Below are 26,652 nucleotides of genomic sequence, written 5' to 3'. Positions count from 1 at the left end.
TGTCTTTTATAATAACCGGTGTTATTGTGTACGAGTATGAGCATCTTCTAAAGTGTTTGGATGAAACATCCATAAAATAAAAATTATTGCATAAAATAATAGATATTTATACTACAATAACAGATTAATTTTGTTGCAAATGCTGATTTTTAATCAGTATGAAGCCCGATATCCTATGAAACTCTCTAGGCCCGTGATTTGGATTCGCTCAGAGGTTCTTCTGAGAATACGAGTATTAGAGGCTAAAAAATATAAAAGTTAACGAAAGAGGAAATAACTCCCAGGCATTTTGAACTAACCCAAATTCGACCCACCATTACAATGCATTGTAAAATGAAGAGCTGCTTGAGTGAAATTGATGGACCCTCATTTCTCACTGGGCATGCATTTTTACTTATTTTAATTGCGCCTTGACAGCAAAGAAAGAAAGTTACAGTCGGTATATGTACAGTCGACGTCAAAGATATGTTCACATTTTTCGCCTTATTACAAAGGAACAAGGTCTAAAAGTGTAAACATATATTTGACGTCGACTGTACCCCCACATGACGTTATGAAGGCCTAAATATTAGTCTACTTTAACTACTTATTGTAATGTCTGTAATATTCTTGTCTTACTTGCTTTTTTCATGACTGTAAAATCATGAAATAAAAATGTCGGCGAGTAAAAACAAAAAAGTGCAAATCTATCCACTTTATGAATGAATTCCATTCATTAAGTGGGTGCAAGCACTTTTACAGCTGTGTGTACCGCAAAAACAGCTGTGTGTACCAAAAAAATACGAAGTGAACACAAAATCGATCTCGTAGCTACAGATTGACGTGCCGTATTACAACATAGTAAGATGCAAAACTAAACACGTCTCTGAAGTCGACGTACAAAAAAACGTACTGTCAGTAACGAGGTCGCATTACCGGTCATTGTAGGTATTGTAAGATTTTCTATGCTTCTGTCGCAGGCGTCGGTAATTTGTCTGAATTTACTCTTGTTTGTATTCGGATGTTACTAAACTTGCTCCAGTTTTGCGTCAGTGTTTGCAAGCAGTAATTGCATGACCTATGACGCCAGGCTGTGTTTGTTTTGTATCTATTTTATGCAAATATATTTCACTATATTTATTAGATATCAACTAGGTTATTAGCAATTACCTGTAACTATTAATGAACATTGTAACGGCATTCAGAGTCTCGGAATGACTTTATACGACCAAATAAAATTAGCTATCATATTCTAAAACATTAAAAAGTCATCATGCATTTTAATCAACGTCCTGCATTACTTCATTTTTCTGAATTAAAAATATACGTCTCTTCATTGAATAAGTAGTCCAAGAGAAAGCTACTATTTGGCTTTTGCGTTTTTACACATTCCATTCAAAATCGTCATGCAAAAAACGGTGATCAGGTTTATCTATCCGCTGTTTGGATTTTATTGTGGGTATTAGATCTGCTAAAAGTTTCGCAGGTTTATGAGCTTTCTCGCATTTCTCTACAACTGCGAGACGTCTACTGTTAATTCTAATAGACAATAAAAACTTTGATATAGCTACTGACCGCATGAACTGCCATAAAACTCATAAAGAGTAATTTAATCTCAAGATCAAGAAAAGCTACCGGTTCCGCTTTTTAACCGACTTCCAAATCCCAAAGGAGGAGGTTATCAATTCGGTTGTATGTTTTTTTTTTTATTTATTTATTTTTTTTTTTTTTTTTATGTTTGTTACTCCATATCTCCGTCATTACTGGACCGATTTTGAAAATTATTTTTTTGATTGAATGTATATGCATACAGATTGGTCCCGTTTCTATCAAAACCCAGTTCTGATGATGGGTTCCATGAGGAATCGAGGGAACTCCTCAAATCTTAAAGGCATACATATAGTGATTTTTGGAATTTTATCATCAAATCAAGCATATACATCCAAAAAAGTGACATTTGATGAAGTGGAACTGCTGATGATGATCAGAACGGAACTCCTCAACGACGCATAGTTCACGGTTGGCGATTTGTCCTCTTCGTTATGTTTGTTAAGCAAGTTCAGTTTTTAAGCTACATTTTTGTCAAGCTCGAGTTCTGATGATGGGATCCATGAGGAATCGAGAGAACTCCTCAAATCTTAAAGGCATGCGTATAGAGATTTTTGTAATTACATCAAAAAATCAAGCATTTTCATTAAAAACTGTCGCATTTGATGAAGTGGAAATGCTGATGATGATCAGAACAGAACTCTTCAACGACGCATAGTTCACGTTTCGCGATTTTTCCTCTTCGTTATGTTTGTTAAGCAAGTTAAGTTTTTAATGCACATTTTTGTCAAGCTCGAGTTCTGATGATGGGATCCATAAGAAATCGAGGGAACTCCTCAAATATTAAAGGCATGCGTATAGAGATTTGTGTTTACATCAGAAAATTAAGCATTTTCATTAAAAACTGTCGCATTTGATGAAGTGGAACTGCTGATGATGATCAGAACAGAACTCTTCAACGACGCATAGTTCACGTTTGGCGATTTTTCCTCTTCGTTATGTTTGTTAAGCAAGTTAAGTTTATAAGCCACATTTTTGTCAAGCTCGAGTTCTGATGATGGGAACCATAAGGAATCGAGGGAACTCCTCAAATATTAAAGGCATACGCATAGATTTTTTTGTATTTTCATCATAAAATCAAGCATTTACATTAAAAACTGTCACATTTGATGAAATTGAACTGCTGATGATGACCAGAATAGAACTCTTCAACAACGCATAGTACACATTTGGTGATTACGAATTTCGATTTTGACTTGGATTGGGTCCCGGACTCGGACCCAGAACCGGACTCATACCCGGATCCGGTTCGGACCCGGACCCGGACCTGGACTCGGACCCGGGCTCGGACCCGGACTCGGACCCGGACTCAGACCCGGACTCGGACCCGGACCTTGACCCGGAAAACCACTATGATACCTTAACTAAATAAACCACTATGATTACCTACCATAAAATGTGTAAGTATATAAGTATGATGATGCCAATCTTACTAGCCCCTCCCGCTTAAACCCCCGTACACCGCACCGCATGCGCCGTTAAGTGGGTAAGGTTAGGTTTGAACTGCGATCCTCACAGAACCGAACTGCTATCAGAGAAGTGGGTTAGGTTAGGCTAGAACTACGACCCTTACAGAAGCGAAATGCTAGTAGAAAAGTGGGTGGTTTTACCTCCTTTTCTACATAGTAGGTATACCATCTACAATAATCTTTCACCGGCCCCCATAGAAGTCGGTTTTTTTTTCTTAAAAATTATTGTGCAATTTGTTGCAGATTTAGGATAATTTATGCTCCGGTTTGGAATTGGAAATTTATCTGTTAAACGTCTGATGAACTAAGTACCCGCGTCACTGTGAGTATGAAATAATAAGGCTTCGATTAAGTCGATCCTTTACTTCATTAGACGTCCTTTGTTCTTAATGTTGTGCTCGTCATAAAAACACACAAACCCTCCCCCCTCCCTCCCTCTCTCCCCTGACACAAAGGATAACAGAACAAACATTATCCTTTTTCGGAGCGTTGACCAAATAAGGACACTGAAAACGAAAACGGCGGACATGCACTTCCTTTACAAGATGAAATCTCAGCAATGGCACGTCAACTTCAACCTTGCTCATGTTTCCTAATAGCTCAATAGTGGGACCGGATTTTTGCACTAAAAGTTTTGATAATTCTAAAGTTGAAAAAGTGATACTTATCTGATATAGGACATATTTTTAAGCATATATGCTATATATGATGAAAAGTTAGAACGAGCGTTAGATATAAATTAGGTATTTATATATTTTTAGTAATGATTTTTTAATATTGAATTAAAGTGCAATGTTTAAGTTCCATTGTTTATAATATGTATGACGCTTTATAATGTAAAATTATTAGAAATTTTTTTAACGTGCTTCTTTGTCAAACTACAATTAGCTTATTATTTTGTCGATATTGAATTAAAGTTTAATAAATCCACACACAACAACATATCTAAATTTATAAGTTAATAGGCAAGCTAAAAAGCTAGAAGAATAAGATATATGCTTTAGATTTAATATACGTTTTTTGTCCTATAAGATCTAATATTGAATTAGAGTCTGTAAAAATAAGTCTATTACTATAAAATAATATACGCAGCCATATTATGGAAAGTAAGAAATTTCTGTGTGTAGCTTGCATTGTAATAGTAAAATCTAGTTAAAAAGGCGCGAAATTCATACATACGCCGCGCTGGTCCGTCAGTCGCCGGCGCGGCGCTCGAGAGCCTATCATAGCCTACCTATACCTCGCCCCTCGCCCCACCTCCCGCTCAGTAACACTGTCTGTCTTTTCTTATCATTCATTTGTTTGTTTACCGTGCACATATATAAATTAGATGCGGACATTACGTGAAATTAAAATATCTTATTAAGTAAAAATACCTACAGCTGGTCAATCAGATCTTGTCAGTAGAAAGAGGCGGCAAATTTGAAAAATGTAGGTGCGAAGGGATATCGTTCCATAGAAAATTTGAATTTCGCGCCTTTTTTTAGTGACAAGATTTGCTTGACCAGCTATATTTCATTATCTTGACTAATATTGTAATAAAAATGTACAAGATATTCACAACTATTTTTTACTATACATAGTTTGTCAAAGGACTGTCTCATTTCAAACATAGACAGGGAGAATCATCATACTATCTTTGACTTACACTAGTACTAGCACCCAAAAGAAAAGGATGAATATAGTTTTTTGTTTTTATTTACTGACAAATTGGTTTGACCAACTATACCTATTTCTGGTTCCTATTGTCATGTCCTGTCCTATTCAACGTCAATATCATAATATGTATATTATAAACCAACTGATCAATATTACACGGTATACATCCTGAATATACAATAAGGTAAGTGGCCTCACTTACCTTATTGTATATTCCGTGTGGGCCGTATATGCCTATATACAGCCCACCTTAAATTAAAATGGTTTTTTTTTAATAAACAGGATATGAAGTATGAAAAACTCACTCAAATAGGTTTCTCATTTATTTAAGTTTCTTCATTATACCAAAATAGTTATAAAAATATCACGATACTCTTGGAAAATATACCTTTTATAAAAGTCCTATTATGTTATGGGCCTTATTGAACACTACCAGTGTATTACTTAATCCCGCAAAAAGTAATCATTTTGACTGTAGGTAATAACAGATTTTATTGTTTTTAACTTAAGAGTTATACATATACAAATAACAATATTTGATACTTCATAACAGGAGGATTTATTTATAATAAGTGAAAATAATTATTTTGGGTCTTAATAACTAAAGATATAAAAATTGTCTAGTTTACGCGAAAATAGTAGGTAACTAAACATAAATCTTTATTAGTTACAGTAGTCTCATCTTTTAACATCTGGGGGCACGGCAGTGCCCCCGCCAAGACGACAAAAGCGCAAGGGCACTATCTACCTTTTCTCGAAGCGCTTCGTCGTTTTTTGGAACCCTCATAACTTGGGGTTGGATTATACCAGTTAAACAAAGTTCTCGGACTTATTAAGCATATCAATTGCATAGCTCTTATACTTTAGATTTTATTCATATCTAAAAACTTCGATTTCGTCACTGACTCACTCACTTGATGATCATCAATACCGGGTACTTCCTGAAGTCCTCTAAGAAGCTGAAATTTGGTATGTAAGATAGTTTTAGTACACAAACAACAAATAAATTCAAAAAAAAATTATCCCTAAGGGGATGAAGATGGGGTTTAATTTTGTATGGGAAATCAATAATCGCTGAACCGATTTAGTTGAAATTTGGTATGTAGATAGGTATTGTTATGGGGAAGGATATAGAATAAATTTCAACCTCAAAGTTTACCCTTACGGGGTGAAGGCAGATTTCAACCCCAAAGTTTACCCTTACGGGGTGAAGGGTTATATGGGGAATCAGTAAGAAGTACATTGTGTAACAGATGCCCCCAGATACTTATTTCAGGATTTTTAATAGTAAACCACCCCCAACCCTTTAAATTAGGGGATGGAAGATTGTCATAAACAACTTACAAAAAGAAGTGAAATCCCATCAAAAACATTTTGATGTACAATGTTGCCCAAACGAAACCATAAGGCTCGCACTGTCAAAAAGTTATCAGATCTCTTGCCAAGCTTCTAACTCTACAAGCCCTCTAACTTTACTAGCTCTACACCAAAAGTGTGTGGCTTGGCCGTTTCGTTTCTACAAGAACTATTGTATGTAAGTATAATACAAAAACCGCCCAAATGCGAGTCGCACTCGCGTTCCAAGGGTTCTGTACATTACACAATTTTTAACAATATATTTTTTTTAGAGAAAAGTGAGTAGTCTTTAAAAAACCCGTAGGTATCGGAAAACTAGGTACTTAAGTCCGACTCACGCTTGACTGCACATTTCTAATAGGTTTTCCTGTCATCTATAGGAAGAGAGCTAATATGTGTTTTTTTTTCATAATTTTAGACCCAGTAGTTTCGGAGATAAGGGGGGAGGGGGAATGGTCATTTTTTGCGTATTTTCTTAAATAACTTCTAAACTATTTATTTTAAAATTACGAAAAAATATATCTGAGATTCTTACAATGAGCCCCTTCGTTTGATATATATATATATATATATATATTTTTAATTTATTGAACAATAAGCTAAATAAAGTACATTATTATTACAAGACCCATCGTGGGCAAAACCTTGAGGAGGTTTGTATGCCGATGGGGAGTTCGAGAAAATAACATGACAATATACATATCTATCTTATACTAATTAAAATTCTAACAAAATTCTCTTATATTAATTCATATTCTAATTCTCTTATATTAATTATAACAAGATATAGTTTTTTTTTCTTCTATTTATCATTCATCTCAAAAGTGACCCCTTTATTTGAATTTCTATTATTTACTTTGTATGTCCTTGGGCTAGAGACTTACATGTGTATACCAAATTTCAACTTATTGGTGCAGTAGTTGCGGAGCAAATAGGCTGTGACAGACGGACAGCCAGACACACGAGTGATCCTATAAGGGTTCAGTATTTTTCCTTTTGAGGTACGGAACCCTAAAAATAATGAATTTAATAAATTTTTCACCTTATGCCCATGTGGCGGTAGCGAAACAGCCAAGCCACATATTTTGACTAAGGTGTAGAGTTAGTGAAGTTAGGGCTTGTAGAGTTTGAAGCTTGGCTCGACAAGAGATCTGACAACTTTTTGACAGTGCGAGTCTTATGGTTTCGTCTTAGCAACAAAATTTACATGAAAATGTGTTTGGTGGGATATTTTTTTACAGTAAAAATATTTATTCGTAACAGTAAGTATTATCTTTTAACATAATTTTTACAGTACATCTGGTGCTACATTACGACCGGTGCTATAATAAGCACGTTAAAACACTCCCTTTGACCGTGTTTTAAAATTCGTCACTCGTTGCAAAATATCTATTTTTCGCAATTCTATCGTAAAAGAAAAGAAAACTAACGAAGAGGTTTTACGCATACGAGGGCCGCACTGAAAGTTTTGCGTAACTTTTGAATAAAATCATTTATAACCATAATAATACATTTATTGCTTCTCAAAATGTTTCCCTTTACATTCTATGCACATATTCACTCGCTCAGACCATTTTTGGAAGCATGAGGCCCAATCACTTGACTGCATGTTTTCGACGTGGTGATGAAACGTAGTAACTGCCTTATCCGGGGTCTTAAATGTCAAACCCCAAATTAAATCCTTAATTTTGGGAAATAGATAGAAGTCACAGGGTGCAATGTCTGGATTATAATCCGTATAAGAGACATTTTCCACGTTTTCGTAATTAAAAAATGTTTTTGCCTTTATTGCGGTACCGGTGGACGCATTATTATGACGCAGGAGGATGCGGCTTCTCGGTCGTCTCTCGCGGTCTTTTTCAATGACTGCGGGCACACAAATGGTAGTGTACTACTCAGTATTTAACGTTCTTTTATTATTTAAAAGTACGGTACAAAAAAGTCGCGTTTAAAAAAAACAGACGATCAAAATGTTTGGCAACGCTTTTGGCTTGTTGAACTTCTATGGGCCTCCTGTCACCTTCGAAAGACCCATTGACTGGACTAATGCCTTTTTTCCGGATCGTAGCAGTAAATCCAGATTTCATCTCCTCTAACGATGTTATATACAGCATTTGAACTTTCTTGCTTGTACTTACGCAGCATTTCTCGGCACCAGTCAAAAAGTACCTGTTTTTGGACTGAAGTTAATTCGTGAGGAATCCAAAGAAAACAAGGCTTCCCGACTTTTAAATATTCTTGTAAAATCTTTTGTATTTGTCTCATACCTATCCCTAATTGTCCTCAAATTTCGTCATAGGTGATTCGTGGGTTTTCTTCAATGAGTCGTCTCACAGTAGCCACGTTTCCTTGAATGATCGCCGTGGACGGTCGACCTTCACGAAAATCATTATCTAGAATAATACTGTCTCTACTAAATTCACCATACCAACGCCTCACGATGCTCAGATGTGGTGCTTCAATCCCAAAAGCATTTTGAAGGCAAGCACTACACTCTTGCGGAGACGACACACGACGAATTTATCAAAAATATCATAGAAGGGAAAGTTGAAGCAAACAGGAAGAGGGGAAGACCAAGGAGAGCGTACATGGATCAAATAAAGGAAAAGATCAAAGTCGTGTCGTATCGGGCTGTCAAAGAAAAGGCGGAGGACCGCCAAACATGGAAATTGCTCCACCGACAAGAGTCATACTCTTAAATATATGATGATGATCGTAAATACCTACCTATGTATTAACAAAAAAAAGTCACTTGTAATTAGTTACTGCCTTTAAAAAGTATAAGTGTCTCAATGTTATTAGACTTTTTGATTCTTTAAAACGTCTTTAGGTCAATAAAGCAAGTGAAAAATTATTAGAGTTAGACCAAGAAAAGTCTGCAGCAATTTTGACAGCCCACGCAGTGCAAGTGTCATTTATAAGTCATAATTTCATAGAAGTTTCTTCAAATCGACCTTATTAATAAGAGATTAAAAATATTGAAAATTATCTTAAAATATTTTAATCTAATATTTCATCTCATATGTTCAATAAGGCCCGGGACTAGACCTTTTTACCTGCACTGACAGTGGGCCTTCTTAGCAACAAGTACAAATTCAGAATAATTGGGAATAATAGGGAGCAACTGCTATTTTTGAATGCTGGGCCTTGTTACCCGCCGGGCCTCATATGCCTGCACCTCACCTACCTTATTTATTTGTTTTACAAGGGGAAAAGTTGTTGATTAACCGCTCGTGCTAATATTGATACCCAAACAAGCGAAACATTTTTTTTATTAAATAGGAGGCAAACGAGCAGACGGATCATCTGGTGGTTAGCGATTACCGCCGCCCATGGACACCCGCAACACCAGAAGGGTTGCAAGCGCGTTGCCGACCTTTAAGATGGGGGTCTTTGAAGGTTTGAAGGTCGTATCGGACAGTTCATTCCACAGTTTGGCTGTGCGAGGCAGGAAGCACATTCACAAATTCAAACATTCTAAAATTGAACCACGAGCGTAGTTAGTGGTTCGTAAAGTTGAACCTTGAGCGTAGTGAAGGTTTCAAGGGACGAAGGTTAAATAAAATTTTCACCACATCAGCTCGTAAAGGCCCTCTTGATTGTTCGTAACGGATAAGAAAAGTGGCATTTAATTTGATGCAAATTTTGAGTTGTTACCGTAGGTAAATTGGATCAGTTGGTTGGTAATATTGACTTTAAAATGATAAATATTGAATAACGTCAGTTTGAAATTGATTTTATGATAAAGTAAATATTATCGGAGATGATCGCTCTAAAAAATATATGTCGCTAGTCATTTATAACCTAAAAGCGCCAAATTACGCAAAATTATATTGAAATGACACCTGTGTATTGAATTTGAAGAATACTTTAACAAGGGTAGTTATCTGTATGACAATGCACCTAAAATAATTTTCAAATGTATCTATTATTTCTATACTTAACACGATAACGAATTCTACGTAAACGAAACCGCGGGCAATCCCTAGTACATATAGAAATAAATAAGTGAAGGTAAGTTTCCATTAGTGTACTGTGTAAAATAACTATTTACCATTGATAATAATTTTATAAACGCTTTGCGTATTTTTAAGGGCACCGCGCGCGCTAACCGCTAGCCCGCGACCGTCGATCGCTGCCTCCTGCCACGGCGCACAGCGCGGCGCGCGCAAACGCCGCGCGTTTGAAATGTAACTTAATATAAGCTCGGAATGCATACTTACGTATCAGTATTTAGTGTCGCCGTGATTTTATATTTCTAATCTTTTGTGTGAGAAGTAAGATCTTTATTATGACCGTGTAATATTAACTCTACAAACTTTAATTCAATATTGGCTATACTGCTTAACGAGAAATCAATATCTAGACAAGCACATTGTCTACATTTCTAACTTTTTACATGTATACTAAGTTGATAGATAATATCGTAATTTTGCAATATCAGCTACTCTAATTCTGTATTTTCATAATAATTCCTGTTTTTACGTTCACCAGAAAGCAGCTGTTCCAGATTTCTAAAAACCGAATAGTGTGAATAAATTAAAGTGTTATTGAATATGTTAAAGTTTTTTGTAACTTTAATTTTATATTTACATAGTTATTTAGCAAAAATTGAAAATTTAAATATGGCCGAACGCTCCACCTAAAATTTTCTAACTTTTTACATGAATGTTATTTAACATGCTTACAATAACATATCAAAAAAGAAAAAACTTTAATGTTATCAAAACCCATTTTTGTTCCACCGCTGGTCTATAAAGCCGGTACAGCAAACAAAGATGACTACCTACTCAATATGTGTTTTGGAGACAACCGTCGGCGAGAAACGTGAATTTGTGTGTCGTATATCCATGCAAACATACGGCAACTAAGCGGACTTAACAAAGAGAAAACTGTCAAGTTTATTACAGTCAAACTTTCGTTAAGTTGGACTTGAGAAAACTGTTTACCTAATAGTATAGTAGTGGAAATATTTCCGTCCCATCAATATTCCTAGGATTATTTTAAGTGAACTTGGCTTGATAAAATCGTTGCACGAAAGTTCTCGTCACAAAAGCTTGTACATATATAAATACATGTACATACATAAATATACATCGGGATATAAAATAAACTAGAACTGGAAGATTTTGCCATTGCTGATGTTCCTTACTTAAATGCCGCCAGCATCCCTGGCAAAATGTGTCAAGGGCCTATTTTAGATTTAAGCTAGTTATTAATTTCTTTTAGTAATGCCACTGTATATATCTTGTTTGTAAATAAATGATAAAAACAGTGGAATAAGAATAATAATAAATTTTATTATCAATAAAACACATAACAGCAGAATATGTCAGGGGTCTCTGCACAAGGGTACACCTGTATCGCGTATATACATACATATGTATATGTAGGTACTTAATAAGTGATCATATTTCATTAGGTACGTAGGTACCTATCATAAATCTTTCTGTCTCTAGTCCAAGAAGTCGAACCGTTAAAGTTTATTTCAAGTTCAACGGGATGTCGTATAATAATTAACAAAAGTTATTTAATAACTATCTACGTAATCGTTTAGCCAGATCCGAAGTAAGCTTAAGCAGAAATCCATTTAAATATGGCAACTAAATCTTTAGGTAAAGTAGGTACCTAAAACGCTTAGGTGAAACCGTAGTCAGGCGTGGCTCACTCAGCGGTTTCGTCGCTTTGCTACAGGTAGCTAAAAGTACATCCGTTAGACCCCAATTTTGGGGTTTGCCATAAGCCGCGCGTGGCGCTGTCGCCACCTAGCGGCCATATCTGTGCTGATCGTGACAGACGCGTTTTGTTAGAGAGTGAGTCTTCTGTACCTAGTACTATTATTTATTCTGTGCAGTAGTTTTAAATCTCCGCAGTATTTAACGTGCATATAATAATTAATGTTGTGCAAACGTCCTCGACATGTGGTGCGAGTATGTGGTCGGTGCACGGTGTCGTCAAGGCTTTACGTTTGTTTGAACTATTTCGTTGGAGAGCCCATGTAATGTACCTACACTCCACCCGGTCACTTGAACAAATTTTAATTCTAGGCCACATTAATATTATAATAGACTCCTTACGACTTTCAAGAGTTTCAAGTGACGATGAGAGATGAAACGTCCTGTCTAGCCGCGTCAGAACGTAGTCTGTGTAGAAAGAGAAGTCGTGAAATGTATGGGATTCAATACATTCTACGACTCTTCACTTTCCGCATAAACTCTACCTACTTTTTCAAATGATCAGCGAAATTGTCACTCATAGACCCAGAAGTCGTAAACCGATAAAACCGGAAATCCGGAAAATTTTGATTCTCCATGCATGTGTTCACGAAATAAAGCAGATTAAAAGATGTTGACGCTGAACCACATCCAGGATCCACATCCAGGTATGTGTAAAATGCATTTTACAACCGATTTTACATTTTACAACACATTAAAATACTATTATTATACACCACACCATCCTATGTATAACGAAGTGGTTTATATTTATTACCACACACGCATTGTAAATTTAGAAATAACTGGTACTTTAGATGTACCTATATTGTTGAACAAAACTCCTTAAAAATTCATTCATTCTTATTGATACGACACTTGTTTACTATTAAAAACTGTTTGCTACTATTTAATCTACCTCATGCATTGTACAGTGATCATCGTCGTGAAATTATATCAATTAATATTAAATTTAACAATAAGTAGGTATTAAGGTGTATTCGGGTAATACCGAATGTCGGATAATTCCGAAATTCAGATGAAAATCACCCTTAATTCCATCATAATAAAAGTCTCTTTTCGGAATTATCCGACACTTTCGACATTCGGAATTACCCGAATACACCTCACCTATTCTTCTACCTACCTTCCTACCTACCTACCTTCTAATACCTAGTACCTACGTAAGTACAGGGAATAACGATCTTTACCTGCATTAAATTATACGTATTGTATTAGCGTGTTGCGTAACTATAGAAATCCACCTATCAATAATTATGATCGTGATTGTTCCGGTCGGCAGGGGTACGCTCGCATCGTCCGTCGCCCGAGGAAGCAATCCGGTTTACTGCACCGACCTTGCACTTGAGACGTTGCATAACAGACTCTCACTTTACTCTTTATTGCCCGCTATTAGAACTGAAGCACCACGACTCGTGACTGGACCGGCCGGCAAGGGGTACTTGCAATGTCCGATGCGGAGGACGCAATCCGGTTTGTTGCACCGACCCGACCTTGCACTTGAGTATTGCGTAACCGACTCTCACTTACCCTTTATTGCTTGATATTAAATAGAATGAAATCAGCGATTTAGAATAAACCTCAACAGAATGTTCTGAGGGCCACCATAACGTGAAAGATCAATATCATTTTTATACAATGAATGAAATTCAACTGAATTTTTATTGCGGCCTAATTTGTGATACCGACCTATCTCACGGGGAGAGATATGCATTTACATTTTGCTTTTTTGTTTTACTACGCCATATTCATTAAAGTTGGCCTATTTCTTATTCTCCCTAGTATATTTTAGCACCTATTCCCATTTGTATATTTCCGGAACATGTAAATTATAGTTCACGCCAGTCACGCCATAGCCATACAAATAAGTTGTTCGAGATGAGAACAATACTAAACTTATGAAGAACGTAAATACAAAGATACATCAACTACTCATTATAAGATACATACTAATGAATCGTGTAAATAAAAGACAATTTAATTCAGTTCAAAGCACCGTATAAGTATACCCAACAATTATCTATGCTAACAATAATTAACGCAAGTATTTACTTGGTTGTTGTTTGTCTATGCAATGACTGTATTGCATATAATAACCGAATGTCGAGTAAAATTATACATTAGACAAAATATTAATACAATTAGTGCTCTGCTATACTTAAGTTCTTAAATTACTTCGAATTAACACAGTACCTACGTAAGGTTCATAAATAATTAATAAGAATCTAGGAGTAAACAACAATTTCTTTCGAACAAGCCTGGTTTAATAACTAATAAATGATCACAGTCTGAATTATATTTAACCTGGAATTATAAGTCCAATTAATCTACATTAACTGGTTGCAAATATTCTTGGTAAATAAATAAAGGATAAGTATCAAAGTAGGTATTTCACAGGACTATAAACGAAAAAATAGTTCTAATTGCCTGTTTTTCTGTAAAGTTTTGCATTGAAGGTCGAGCTTTAAACGCTTCGCTGAGCATGGTTTGAGATTGAATACAGAATTCTGCAACGACAGTCTATTTTAATTAACAGATAATATAAAATGTATTCGGTTAATATCGCTTTCGGTTCGGTTCGGTTTATTTTATGAGATGATGTAAAACGAGGAACGTCCACGCTAGGTGGATTTAATAAGAGGAGCTACGACCAGGCCTAATTGTGGTATGTATTTTGGATGCACTTTTCTATCCAACGAACTTGTATATATGTACTTAATACATTTGGTTAGTTTGAAAATATTTCGGAACTATAACAAGCGACATTACTAATTGTAAGTATAAATATTGACACCATCAAATATTAGGATACTAAATTTAAAATCGCGTTGTATAGTGGATACTATTTATTGTTTTGATTAGACCGCGTGTAGTTTATTCAAGCAGTTTGAACGAGTACACACCGATCAGCTGTTGCAAAAGCATCTCCGGCCTTAGGACAGAGTGGTAGGGCAAACAGTATGTTGCGACAGGCAAGCTAGGCAGCAAACATTTAACGAGCATGCTAGGACACTAATCGGCACGCCGGCACGCATGCCCCCGCGGCCCCGACGCGACATTGACTCTGGATTTTTCGTAATCCCGAAAACCTGCTCGAAACTTAAAAACCTGTTTCTTCGGCATAAAAACGTAACAAACGTTGGTTGACCGCACTCTGAAACGAGTTGATAGCGTGCATCGTCGCACTCACAGCATATAATAATATAATAACGACGTACCGAAATGTCAAGGCGGTGTTCGTTTATTCTTCTTCGATTCAAATGGCGGGTCACTAAATGATCAAAGAGTCGATGGAATACAATAGCAATAAGTAGGTGATGCTGCACGTTGATGACAGTAATAAAGCGCTTTCTATGAATTACCTGCACAAAATTAATCAACATGCATCATTATTCTGCTCTAAGTACGATAATTTTCTTAAGGCCGCGCTAGATTGCATCCTCAACATTATAATGCAATTTTGCAATGACCTTCTGACAGGACAGAATAAATACCTTGATGCACTGATTGCACTACCATAGCATGCCATCTAGGTACTTATATTGTTCTAACAGCATCTGCAATATTGAATTTAACGCGTGATAACTACAAAAAAAATGGCAATTGAGCTCTCTAAAATGTGCTCATTCTGCACAGGATAACGATCGTTGAGTTTATCCGTTACGTAGGATTAAATAACGGTAATTATAGGAGAAGGATGCGTTGGTGTTACCTACATCAAATCAACGTCCATCTGCTTTATGTATACAAAAACGAAAACGCGGGATATTAAAAATTCGCTCCGTCGATTCGTCAATACCGTTAAACATTTAACAGTTCTTGTGTCTGGCCAGTTGCAGTAAGTAATTAGTGGGTGTAGGCACTCATAGTTGCCAGTGTATTGCAACGTTCTTGCTATACGAAGCAGTGAATCCTGCAGTAATCAAGGCTGCTAGTTTCCGGTGCAAGGCAACCTAACCGTCACGTCGTGCGGCGGCGGCGTGGGGCAGATGGAGTGGAACAATCAGCGGTTTGACCATGTCGAAGCGTGCTACAAATCGTAAGGTAGTTCCGACCGCTAAATACCGATCTGCCGTGTTACACCAAAACAGCGTATCTTAGCTATTTACATTTTTAGTGTTCCGTACAAAAAAAATTCACAGAACACTTATTCCTATAGATACGCTGTTTTGCCGTAACAGGATAGCGATGTGATGAAAAATGTTTGCAAGTGGCAATGGAACGTGACTACCGCGGTTTAATTAAATAATATCTGGGAGACCGAGCTTTGCTCGCCCCCGAAAACCCCCATATAGCAAATTTCATCGAAATCGTTAGAGCTGAAATATATAGGTAAATAAAGAAGAACTGCTCGTTTAAAGGTATGAGATACAATTTGAAAAAGTTAAAAAGTTGACCGGTCATTGTGTGGGCCACGTCAATCATTAAGTATGTGGTGTGATCATTAGTTCTAACGTAAACTAGCGACCCGCCCCTACTTCGTACGGGTTAACAAATTATACACCTAAACCTTCCTCAAGAACACGAATCACCCTATTGATAGGTGAAAATGGCATGAAAATCCGTTCAATAATTTTTGAGTTTATCGTGAACATACAAAGAAAAACACAAACAGACAGACGCGGCGGAGGACTTTGTTTTATAAGATGTTAGTGATAATGATAAATTGCAACCATATGTCTCGCGTGAAGCAATATCATATTCTACATGAAGTGTTGTAACCGTCGCATTAGGCTGTCAATGTAGATGTTTGCACTGTGATAGGATGTGGAATTGTGGATGGAACGCACTTTACATATATCTCGGGGTTGGGAAACCACGATCGATCGCTTGCAGTTTTGCAAGTGCAACAATGCTGGCAATCACTAGAGATAACTACACTCACGAATAGTAAAAACAACAACATCTTTTAGGCACTACACTGTAGTATCATCTCATAGAGTCGCACCAAACAAAGTCTGCAGCGGATTTAATAGCCCACGCAGTGTAAGTGTTATGTATACGTCATAATTTCATAGAACTTTGACGTTTAAAATGACACTTGCACTGCGTGGGCTATCAAAATCGCTGCAGACTTTTTACTGTCTGACTATAACATCTTTCAGACAAAATGACATGTTTCCATTGCTGTCATTGACGGTATTTTTAAATGTTTATTTTTAAATTTTGTGATTAACGAAATTACAGGAAGAGTCTTCGGTATTTAGCAGAATAACAAAATTACATTTTTTTTTGTAATTCATTACAACGAAATTTCGTAAAAGAACAACTAGGCACATTGATTAATCTACATATATATGAAATCGTGAAACTATAAATCTATAATTTCCGACTAAATATGCAATTCATTGATTCATTCATTTGGCAGTGATAGCTACGGTACATGCTGTATATTACATATAAGTATGAATAATGTCTATTTCTCTTTTCGTCATTGCCTAATTTATATTGTAATACAAAATTCGATTAAAACTTGACTCGCTAGAATTATTAGCAAAAGTATGACTCCATACCGATAATATCATGTATGTAAATAAACGCATGAATTACGCAAGGCCATGTAGCACGCATGTCGTCAAATAACTCCTCCCGATTACAATCAACACGTACGAGGTTTTATGCAATAAAAATAATTACTCACCTTGTTTGTTAATATCCCATAACACGACTTTGCATCCCAATCTAGCGAGGCGCAGCGCTATGAGACTGCCTAGGCCTCCGCCTCCGCCCGTGACCACCGCTATTCCCCCCTTCAAGTCCTTCTTAGGATATCCGACAATATATCTGTATATCCCTAGGATGATATGTCCGGCGGCGAGGAGAAGGAACCATATAATATCAAAAACGGTCTGCACTATAGTATATTTGTTTCGCATGCATTCTGGGATCTCTCTGGTCAGGGGGCCTTCCCTCATGCCGTTGATGTACTCCTGGGTCTCCACGGACATCTTGAAGGGGGTACTGGTGCGCTAGAGGGGGCTCAAGTCGCTGTGCATCACTTGTGTGGGATGTCGTTGGGCGCTAGCTGGGCTGGCACATAGTTCACTCAATTTCGCTGTCATCTGAAATCAAAGAAAGATGTCTCGTTAGTTGACTAATCATATATATAGTAATACTCGTAAATAAGAAAATATGAATTGTGTAAATTGTGTTCTAAAGTTCCTCCGTAAATTTATTTACAAATACATATGTAACTACAATTTAATTTTACAAATGTGTGATAATTGTATGTCCCTACGTATAAAATGAATCTTAAATCTTCTTAAGCCATCACTCAGTCAAATGTGTAGGTACTCTATCTACTTTCATGCTGCTTATTTAATAACACAGACACAGACAATTCTACTCGTACATACAGACTACTGCCCTATATTTTCATTCATCACTGACTTATATTAAATAGCTAACATAAATTAAAATGATGTTTGTTTTCTAGTAAATAGAGTATCCGGCTGACATGTGAGCTAGATCTAGAAGCTAGATAGTTCTAGTCGTATTGCAAAACCTGGCTTGCTAGGTTAGGACTCGGACGTCGGAAAATTCCGCCTAGTAAGTAGCGGGGCTCCTATAATCGTATCCAGAATTAGAAAAAGAGTAAGCAGTTGCGAACGTGTATTTACTTAGGGGCTATTCATAAATTACGTCATTTCAATTTAGGGGGGGGTCTGGGCATCGGATGACGGTAGCATGAAGTAGGAGGAAATGGGGTCAATTGAAGCATGATTTTTGGATGATTATAGGGGGGGGGGGGGTCAAAAATCGATGACGTCATTTATGGACAGCCCCTTATGACTTCGTGATTTTTTTTTTATTTAAAGAGCTGTATATACAATCTTAAACCTATTTTTACTTAATTAAGTCTGAATTACTTTTAACACTCAGGGGATGAATTTGGAAAAACACTGAAATATTGTGTTGTAAGATGTTCCACGTCGCTCACTCGAAAAAAAATCCTACGTTGGAACCCTTGTTTTACCACCTATACCTATAGATTAAAAAACGCTAAAATAGTTTTATTTTGTTTATAATATAATAACTTTTTAAAAGTTTCCAGTTCTTCACTTAAAATAAAACTTGTAGCAGGTACGAGTACAAACAAACTTTCATGCCCCTTTTAGCCCATTAGCTAGGATTTATTGAAAATATCATTTAAAAATTTTCATTGGTTAAAAAACTTTAATTCAACGCTACTCATTCGATAACAATGTTTACTTAATACTCATAAAAATATTTGGATGGTAGTAAATAAAGTGGAATGTCGGTATGCGCGGGGCGCTCGGACGCACCGTGTCGCAACTGCAGCGGGTGCAGCTCGCCAGTCAGTTGGTGCAAGATGCGGCCACACATTAGAGAGGCAGCGGAAGCGGTGCTTATTCAGTGATTATCTAATTTCCATCCGGATATCCCCGGTTTTGTCCGAAGACATATGGGGAGTTTTTTAAAAGCGACCGAGTAAAAACTGGACGCTTATCTTTTCTTTTTTTCATTCCTATATACAATTTTATTTTTGTTATAAAAGTTATATTTTAATAAATAAGAAACCCCATTTCTATCCAAAATTCCAAAATACTGGTCGACTAATAAGCAGCAGTCGGTGGCCCATGAAGAAGATCCTCGAAAATTGGATCGAACCATGTCGAGTTTATTCGACTTAGTAATATGTGAGTAACCCGTTTAATATATTTTAATAAGTAGTTATGTTCGACTCTCACATCTCACTTTTATAATTAAAACTATATTATGATATCGTTTGCAGACGTTACAGCTTAATATATTTTTTTTTAATATTTCATAATATTTCACAATCCTCACCACTCAAATAACTAATATAATAGTACGTACCTAACGGCCATAAGGCCACTGTAAAATCAAAATAAAGTGAATGTGCCTTATGTGCCAATATTACATATTGCCGCAATATCTTTTAGTAGTTGTCATATATATGACCTTAAATCTTAATTTCAAACAATAGGTAATAAGAGAATGCAAACTATTAGATTGCCTGTACCAACAACCAACTAAATACGCATGTGACATAAAAATTCAGAAAATTTTACAGGGAGTAAAATTTAGAAACCGCTTCGTCTGAGACCGCGCCTGAGCATCCGGAGTCCGTCAACACTCGTCAAGAAGGTCGTCTTAATATCACATTCCATCTCAAGTGCGCTTATAAACATTTGCCAACAGTAATAAATTTGCACCCGCTACTTACTTAAATTAAAAAAAGAAGTTTAAACAACACCGTTAACCCTTCGTGTTTGTTTAGTGCATGTGGTCACCTTTTTGCACGATATTTTATTGCTCTGTACAGCATGTCCATTGCTTGGATTGAACTCACGATTTTAGTAACATACGTAGGAATGGTTGGATTAATAAATAAACAAAAAAATATATACGTATTATATTAGCTAATAATATCGTGTCAACAATCGATTAGTAGGTAAAAAGGAAAGTAAGTTTATTTGCATTAAATTTCTTCGTATTTTAAAATGGAATATGTATTATTAAGTACGACGTCGACCGAACGGGCTGAGTCAGAGCGCATTTCGCATTTGTATGGCTGCAAGCCGGTCGGCTGCTCGCAGACGCGGTCGGCTCCGGACGGATTATTAAAAACTAGCGACCCGCCCCGGCTTCGCACGGGTTACAGAAAACCTTAAAAAATATACACCTAAACCTTCCTCAAGAATCACTCTATTGATAGGTTAAAATCCGTTAAGTAGTTTTTGAGTTTATCGCGAACAAGTCAAATTCGGCAATAAAAATAAAAAAAACATTAAAAATATAGGTATTGTAACAATACTATTGTTTTTGCCCCGTCGGAAGGGTTTCGTATCATCATAGCTTCACTCGTGATTCATTCTTAAGATCATTCATTTCAACCACGTCTGTGTCTCACGGATGTTTTGTTGTTAAAATCATTCACTACGACTTGGTCTTTCAATTAGCTCTCGGAGCAAAAACTGATTTCCTCTCGTGTTGCAGAAATAATTTATAAATGACTATATTTCAAGAATCTATTTGAAAAAAAAAATCATTAGTAAAATAACTCATTAATCACTTTACATGTACCTGATGTGATGTACCTATGTACATATAATGTACTTATTAAGTACAATTTCAGACAGCAAATTAGTTAAAGTTTAGCGAGTGAGTTAGACCTAAGGTGTAACAAGGCACGTTTGAATCAGATTAGCGTAATTAGTGTTTTATTCGACGAAGGTGAAGAAGCGCACATTCACCTCTCCTGACAAGTACCCGTGTTGAGCAAGAGCCAGTAGATTGTGAAGAAAATGTAGCAATTACAACGACAACCTTGTTCGGAACAAATTTACAACGAGCGAGTGGCAATCGAAAGATTTTCATGGTCGCAAAACTACGACACATACAACGCGCATATAGGTGCACCAATAAAAGTCTGCAGCGGATTTGATAGCCCACGCAGTGTAAGTGTTATGTATACGTCATAATATCATACAAGTTTGACGTTTAAAATGACACTTGCACTGCGTGGGCTATCAAAATCGCTGCAGACTTTTTACGGTCTGACTATACCTTTGGAAACCTCGCTATGTAGAGCTCAATATATTTGTATTTATGAACTACTAAGTACTTACAAGAAAGACTGAACAAATTTCCAATAAGCAAAAGTTGGAACATGAAACCAATTCGATGCTACAGTTACCTACTTGGTTACTTGGTTATCTAAAAAAACCGGACAAGTGCGAGTCGGACTCGCTCACAGAGTGTTCTGTACTTTTTAGTTTGTGTTATAGCGTCAACAGAAATACATCATCTGTGAAAATTTCATGTGTCTCACGGTTCATGAGATACAGCTTAGTGACAGACAGATGGACGGACAGGCAGACAGACAGTGAAGTCTTAGTAATAGGGTCCCGTTTTTACCCTTTGGGTGCGGAACCCTAAAAAAACAGTAAAAACAAGAACAAGCTCGTTCGAATCCTTTCTGACTTACTGCCGGATTCGAACTTTAAGATACGTCAATTAATAGATCTGGAAACGATATGGATTAGATGTGTCAGTGTCAAAAGTGACGTTTTGTTTGAAGAAACGTCACATTTGTCACTGACATATCTAATCCATATCTTTTCTAGATCTATTAACTGACGTATCTTAAAGTTTGAATCGGGCCGTTATTTAGTTATAACGCTACTAGGCTTCGCTCCCGGCTTCGTCCGTGTGGGAATTGTTACCTACTACCTTTCAGCCGCATTTTCAGATAATATATAGGCTTTCTTACAACCCTTACCCTACACAAGAACCTTTAGGTACGGTAGTTTTCAAAAACGGTAGGTACTTAGGTAACCTCGTTAAATATTTACTGACACTAAATTGTCATATTAGGATTTCCAGGATATATAATTATTAATGATTTAATTCGTGTTAAATTTTGAGACCAAACTTGAAGCTTGATTTAAGAGATGCCTTATGGAAGTAATAAACAAGATTAAGATAGTTTAAATATATACTTTAAAACTTAATTAGCCGTTTAGTTGAGTGAGATCGTAAATTTTTATATATTTTATATTACTTGCAGCGCTGTATATGTATATATACTTACGTAAAAAATGTCGCCCCATGCCATAAAAAAACACGCACCAAAATTAGGTATTTGCGTCACTATATATCTCGCTGGTATCGTACGTGGCATTGACGTTGCATAACAAAACATCAGTGACAACAATAGCATATACCTAAGCGCATAAATATCGCATATTGCCACAGATAATATATCAACACAATACGATTTAAATTTGACTATCGTGAGTCCGTAGTACAAGTTGATTGCGGTGTCAATGTTGTCGATAAAGATGCCATAAGAATGTGTGAAGCTCTTGCAGGATCGCATTGCATAGTCGTTTTAAATGCTTGATAGCCGATACAATATGGGGGAACTGCATCGCGTTTTTTTTTTTTTTTAATTACGGTAGTTCTAAGTTGATTCCAAGACGTCCAAGCATGCGACTTCTTTAAATTATGTGACGGTAAAAGGTTATTTAGCTAGAACCGACAATAAATAAGTAAATAAGTTTTTATGGAAAAAGGCACAAACAGCTAAATTAAGCCCCGTAACACAGTACAACCTACTCGGCTAAAGTAGTCTACCTATCGAAAACACAAATCAAAATATTTTATAAAATAATTGTTTATTGCCTATTTGTTATTTTACTGTTACTGTGAGGTTAAAGGACAATTAGTACAATGACGCAAAATTGTTATTCTAAATAAATATATTTTGAATGGTGGAAATATAAATAAATGTGTCAACTTGTCAGCCAACATCGTCAAATCAACGTCTAATTGTATGTCAAGCAAAACAAAAAAAATATTTTTGTTTTGAGGAAAACACCTTCAAAAAATGGGATATTTACTTATTTGAAAGCGTCTAAAAATAATATTGTTTATAAATTTGCAAAGATCATTAAGTATTAGGTACCTACGTATTCTATATGGTTTATGGCATATCCTTATCTATTGCCTCCTATGGTGTTTGCGTGTGTTGAGTAAAAAGCAGGTAATTAATTTACGTAATGTCAAAGACAATAAATTCTCGGATGTTTTACACCGGTGATGGATGACCCAGCGACCTACATTTTAAAAGTTTAACTACGTTACTTGACGTTGAAACACACGCAGGAAAATATTACCAACAAATTTTATGCTCATGACTTTATCCCTGAAACATATGACCGACAAAATGATGTCTGAATGATGTCAGATATAAAGCCCTGTATTAAACACTAATGTTTACTTAGGTAATCAAGTTTAATCGGAAATAAATGGACATTTTTAAAATTGTTTTACACTTATTTTATGACTGAAACATGACTGAGTAGGTAGTCTTAGTAATTTTAGTGACAGAGATTGTGAGAGAGAAATTGTGTGATACATATACTTATTATTAAGTATATGTATCACACAATTAATAATAATAATTATTATTATTAATAGTTAGAATAATTATTATTATTATTCTAACTATACTAGATACTTCTTGTATGTCAATTACCTATGTCAAAACTACATATGTATATGTTATGACTTTCATTAAATTTTGAATACTAAGATTTAAGCGTTCGCAGGTGATATTGCATTTTTCATAAAGGGTCGGTAACGTCGCCACATCAAGAGCTGACGTTAAATCAAGTAGAAATTGGTTTAAGTATTTTTTGTTACGTTTAAAAATACATAAAACAGCACGCCATCAGTTTTCATAAACCAATAATTAGTAGAAACTAGCATCTCAAAAGTAATCGTTCTCAAAGATAGTCAATCAAAATACTCATTCCATACAGGTATACTACTCCATCGTATGTATCGTGTATATTATTTATAGGTACTTACACCGGCTCATAATTGTATACCAAAACATCAGTGCATCATGACCAGCGCATACGTTATCGCCCTGCATCGTGATTGGAATATGATTAGGCAAGTCACAGAGAATTCTATAGGTTCAATCAACCACGATTGTTCCACCGGGTGCACAAGGACGGTCGCAGACGGTTTTCCACAGCGCCACTCAACCGTATCGGTGTTTAGGTAATATAATAGGATGAAATTGTCTCGTTGAAGAGGTTAGTGTAACAAGTGTCAGGTGTGGCAGATTAAGACAATCAAATAGGCTCTGAGGCAGGCGTGGCTCACTCCGCGATTTCGTCGCTTTGCTACAGGTAGCTAAAAGTCCATCCATTCGACCCCAATTTTGGGGTTTGCCATAAGCCGCGCGTGGCGCTGTCGCCACCTAGCGGCCATATCTGTGCTGATCGTGACAGACGCGTTTTGTTAGAGAGTGAGTCTTCTGTACCTACCTAGTACTATTATTTATTCTGTGTCTGAGGACAAAGCGACCGTAGAACTCCGAATACTGAGTTCTGACTGCATACGTAAGACTATAAGTCTAGAAGATTATTAACACATATCCTGACCATGCTATCTGAACAGAAAAAACATATGGTGTATTTGAGAATTTTTTAGAGGACAAGAAACTGATGTTTATCCTCCTCCTGCCACTCTTCCGCTTCATCTTAGAGCTTCTACTAAGGAAGTATCCCGCTTAGCTACCAATCCAATTTAAATACGGAACCCTAAAAAACGTAGACAAAGTTAATATAGGTTCTCACCGTAAGACCTTTCAACCGGGGAATTACGTCCGTTTGACGGACGAAAAAAAGAAAACGTAGCCGAAAATTATTGATAAGTACCTACCTATGTACAAATATTTTGTTTGTTGTTATTGCCCAACGACCGGATCGGACGCCCCCTGCATTCAGAGGGCGTTACACTTAAATACCTACACAAACAAAACCAAAAAGAAGCCGGTTTCTATAACTTATTAATAATTTGCAAAGGTCGGACAGGGCGAGCTATTTACCTTATATTTTACGTTACTTGCGTCATATTATAAGGCAAATAGATCACCCTTTCCGAGCTCTGATAATGAATCAACTAAGTTATATTCAATCCTATCGCATTCTAGAATCGAATCTTATCTAAAGTACCTGACTGTAATGATGTTATTTATGTGACACTACGCTGTCACTACCTTCATAGCTAGCTAGCTATAAAGTTAATTTATGTTTTTTTTATGAAGACCAGCCCAATTCATAGATACTTGATTTAATTTCAGAGCGACATTGTTGAAGGTACTTAGTCATATACGCCACCTGCTACTCTATAAGTAAGGTTACCGCTGCACCTATTTTTTTTTACAGGCGAAATTTAGTTTAGAATATTTTAATTTAAAATAAGCAACGTACCCAAAGTGTTTTTATTCATGTAATGGGACGAGTTGGTACTTGGAACCATTCACACGACTGCACACCAGTACTCTCCAATTGTCCGTTCCCGGACACTCCTTAATAATTTCTTATCTTTTGCACCTGACTCCGACTTGTTTGCCGACGAAAGTCATAAACTTTTTAAAGATTTTTTACGTTTTTGCGAATCAAACATGTAATAGGTAGCTTATTAATCGCTTTATTATTACTTAGGTACTTAATTTTACTACTTGATTTTACAGTACATTGGTGTTAGCTGTAATGCTGTAGAATTTGATTTCAATAAATATCAAATATCAAATAACATAACATTACATAACATTTACTGATACAATTTTAAGATGGATCTCTAAGATGGATTATTAACATATTATACGAGTACTATTTAACGTTTTATATCGGGTAATTACATCCATACGAGACATTTAACAACTTGAATAGCCAGTCGTTGTCGTTAATGACTGGAACACTATTAAAGTTGACACTTTGACACATGTTGTGATATTATATTGGTTGAAACAATGGGAAGTACCTATGTCCTGACACGTCGGTCACATTAAAACGTCACTGGATAGGTACTATGTACCTACTATATGTATGTGCCCACTCATTGGCATATAGCAACGAATTGTACTCTTATCCTTGTATACCTACAGATAATACTGTACATTTCACAGATGATGTATTTCTGTTGCCGCTATAACAACAAATACTAAAAACAAAATAAAATAAATATTTAAGTAGGGCTCCCATACAACAAACGTGATTTTTTTCCATTTTTTGCGCAATGATACGGAACCCTTCGTGCGCGAGTCCGACTCGGACTTGGCCGGTTTTCATAATTTAGTTCGGTTTTGATCTTGTGATTCCAGCCCAACTGATCAAAAGTAAAATTTATAAAAATTCAAACTACTTACATATATTTTTAATGAGATGAAGTTGATATGGACAACTTTGTATTGACGTCATGTTTGGCTATAGGTATTTACCGCGGAGGCTACCCTCTAAAACAAAATGGCCTGTTATTCGTTTTAGATTTTATGT

At 36.2% G+C, this 26,652-nt stretch overlaps 1 protein-coding gene across 1 annotated transcript in view; it reads right to left on the bottom strand.

Annotated features, from left to right (window-relative positions):
* The window catches only part of LOC134672887 (estradiol 17-beta-dehydrogenase 11-like), a 59,061-nt gene that overhangs the window by 18,090 nt on the left and 14,319 nt on the right, over positions 1–26,652 (bottom strand). The window contains exon 2 of the mRNA XM_063530836.1: positions 17,448–17,868. Within this exon, the coding sequence (XP_063386906.1) occupies positions 17,448–17,754 (307 nt within the window). The 5' untranslated portion in view covers positions 17,755–17,868. The remainder of the gene's footprint in view (positions 1–17,447; positions 17,869–26,652) is intronic.

This window comes from Cydia fagiglandana, chromosome 17 (genome assembly GCF_963556715.1).
Source record: "Cydia fagiglandana chromosome 17, ilCydFagi1.1, whole genome shotgun sequence".
Taxonomy (NCBI): Eukaryota; Metazoa; Arthropoda; class Insecta; order Lepidoptera; family Tortricidae; genus Cydia; species Cydia fagiglandana.
The sequence above is the reverse complement of the archived record's forward strand: the minus strand, read 5'-3'. Positions and strand labels throughout refer to the sequence as shown.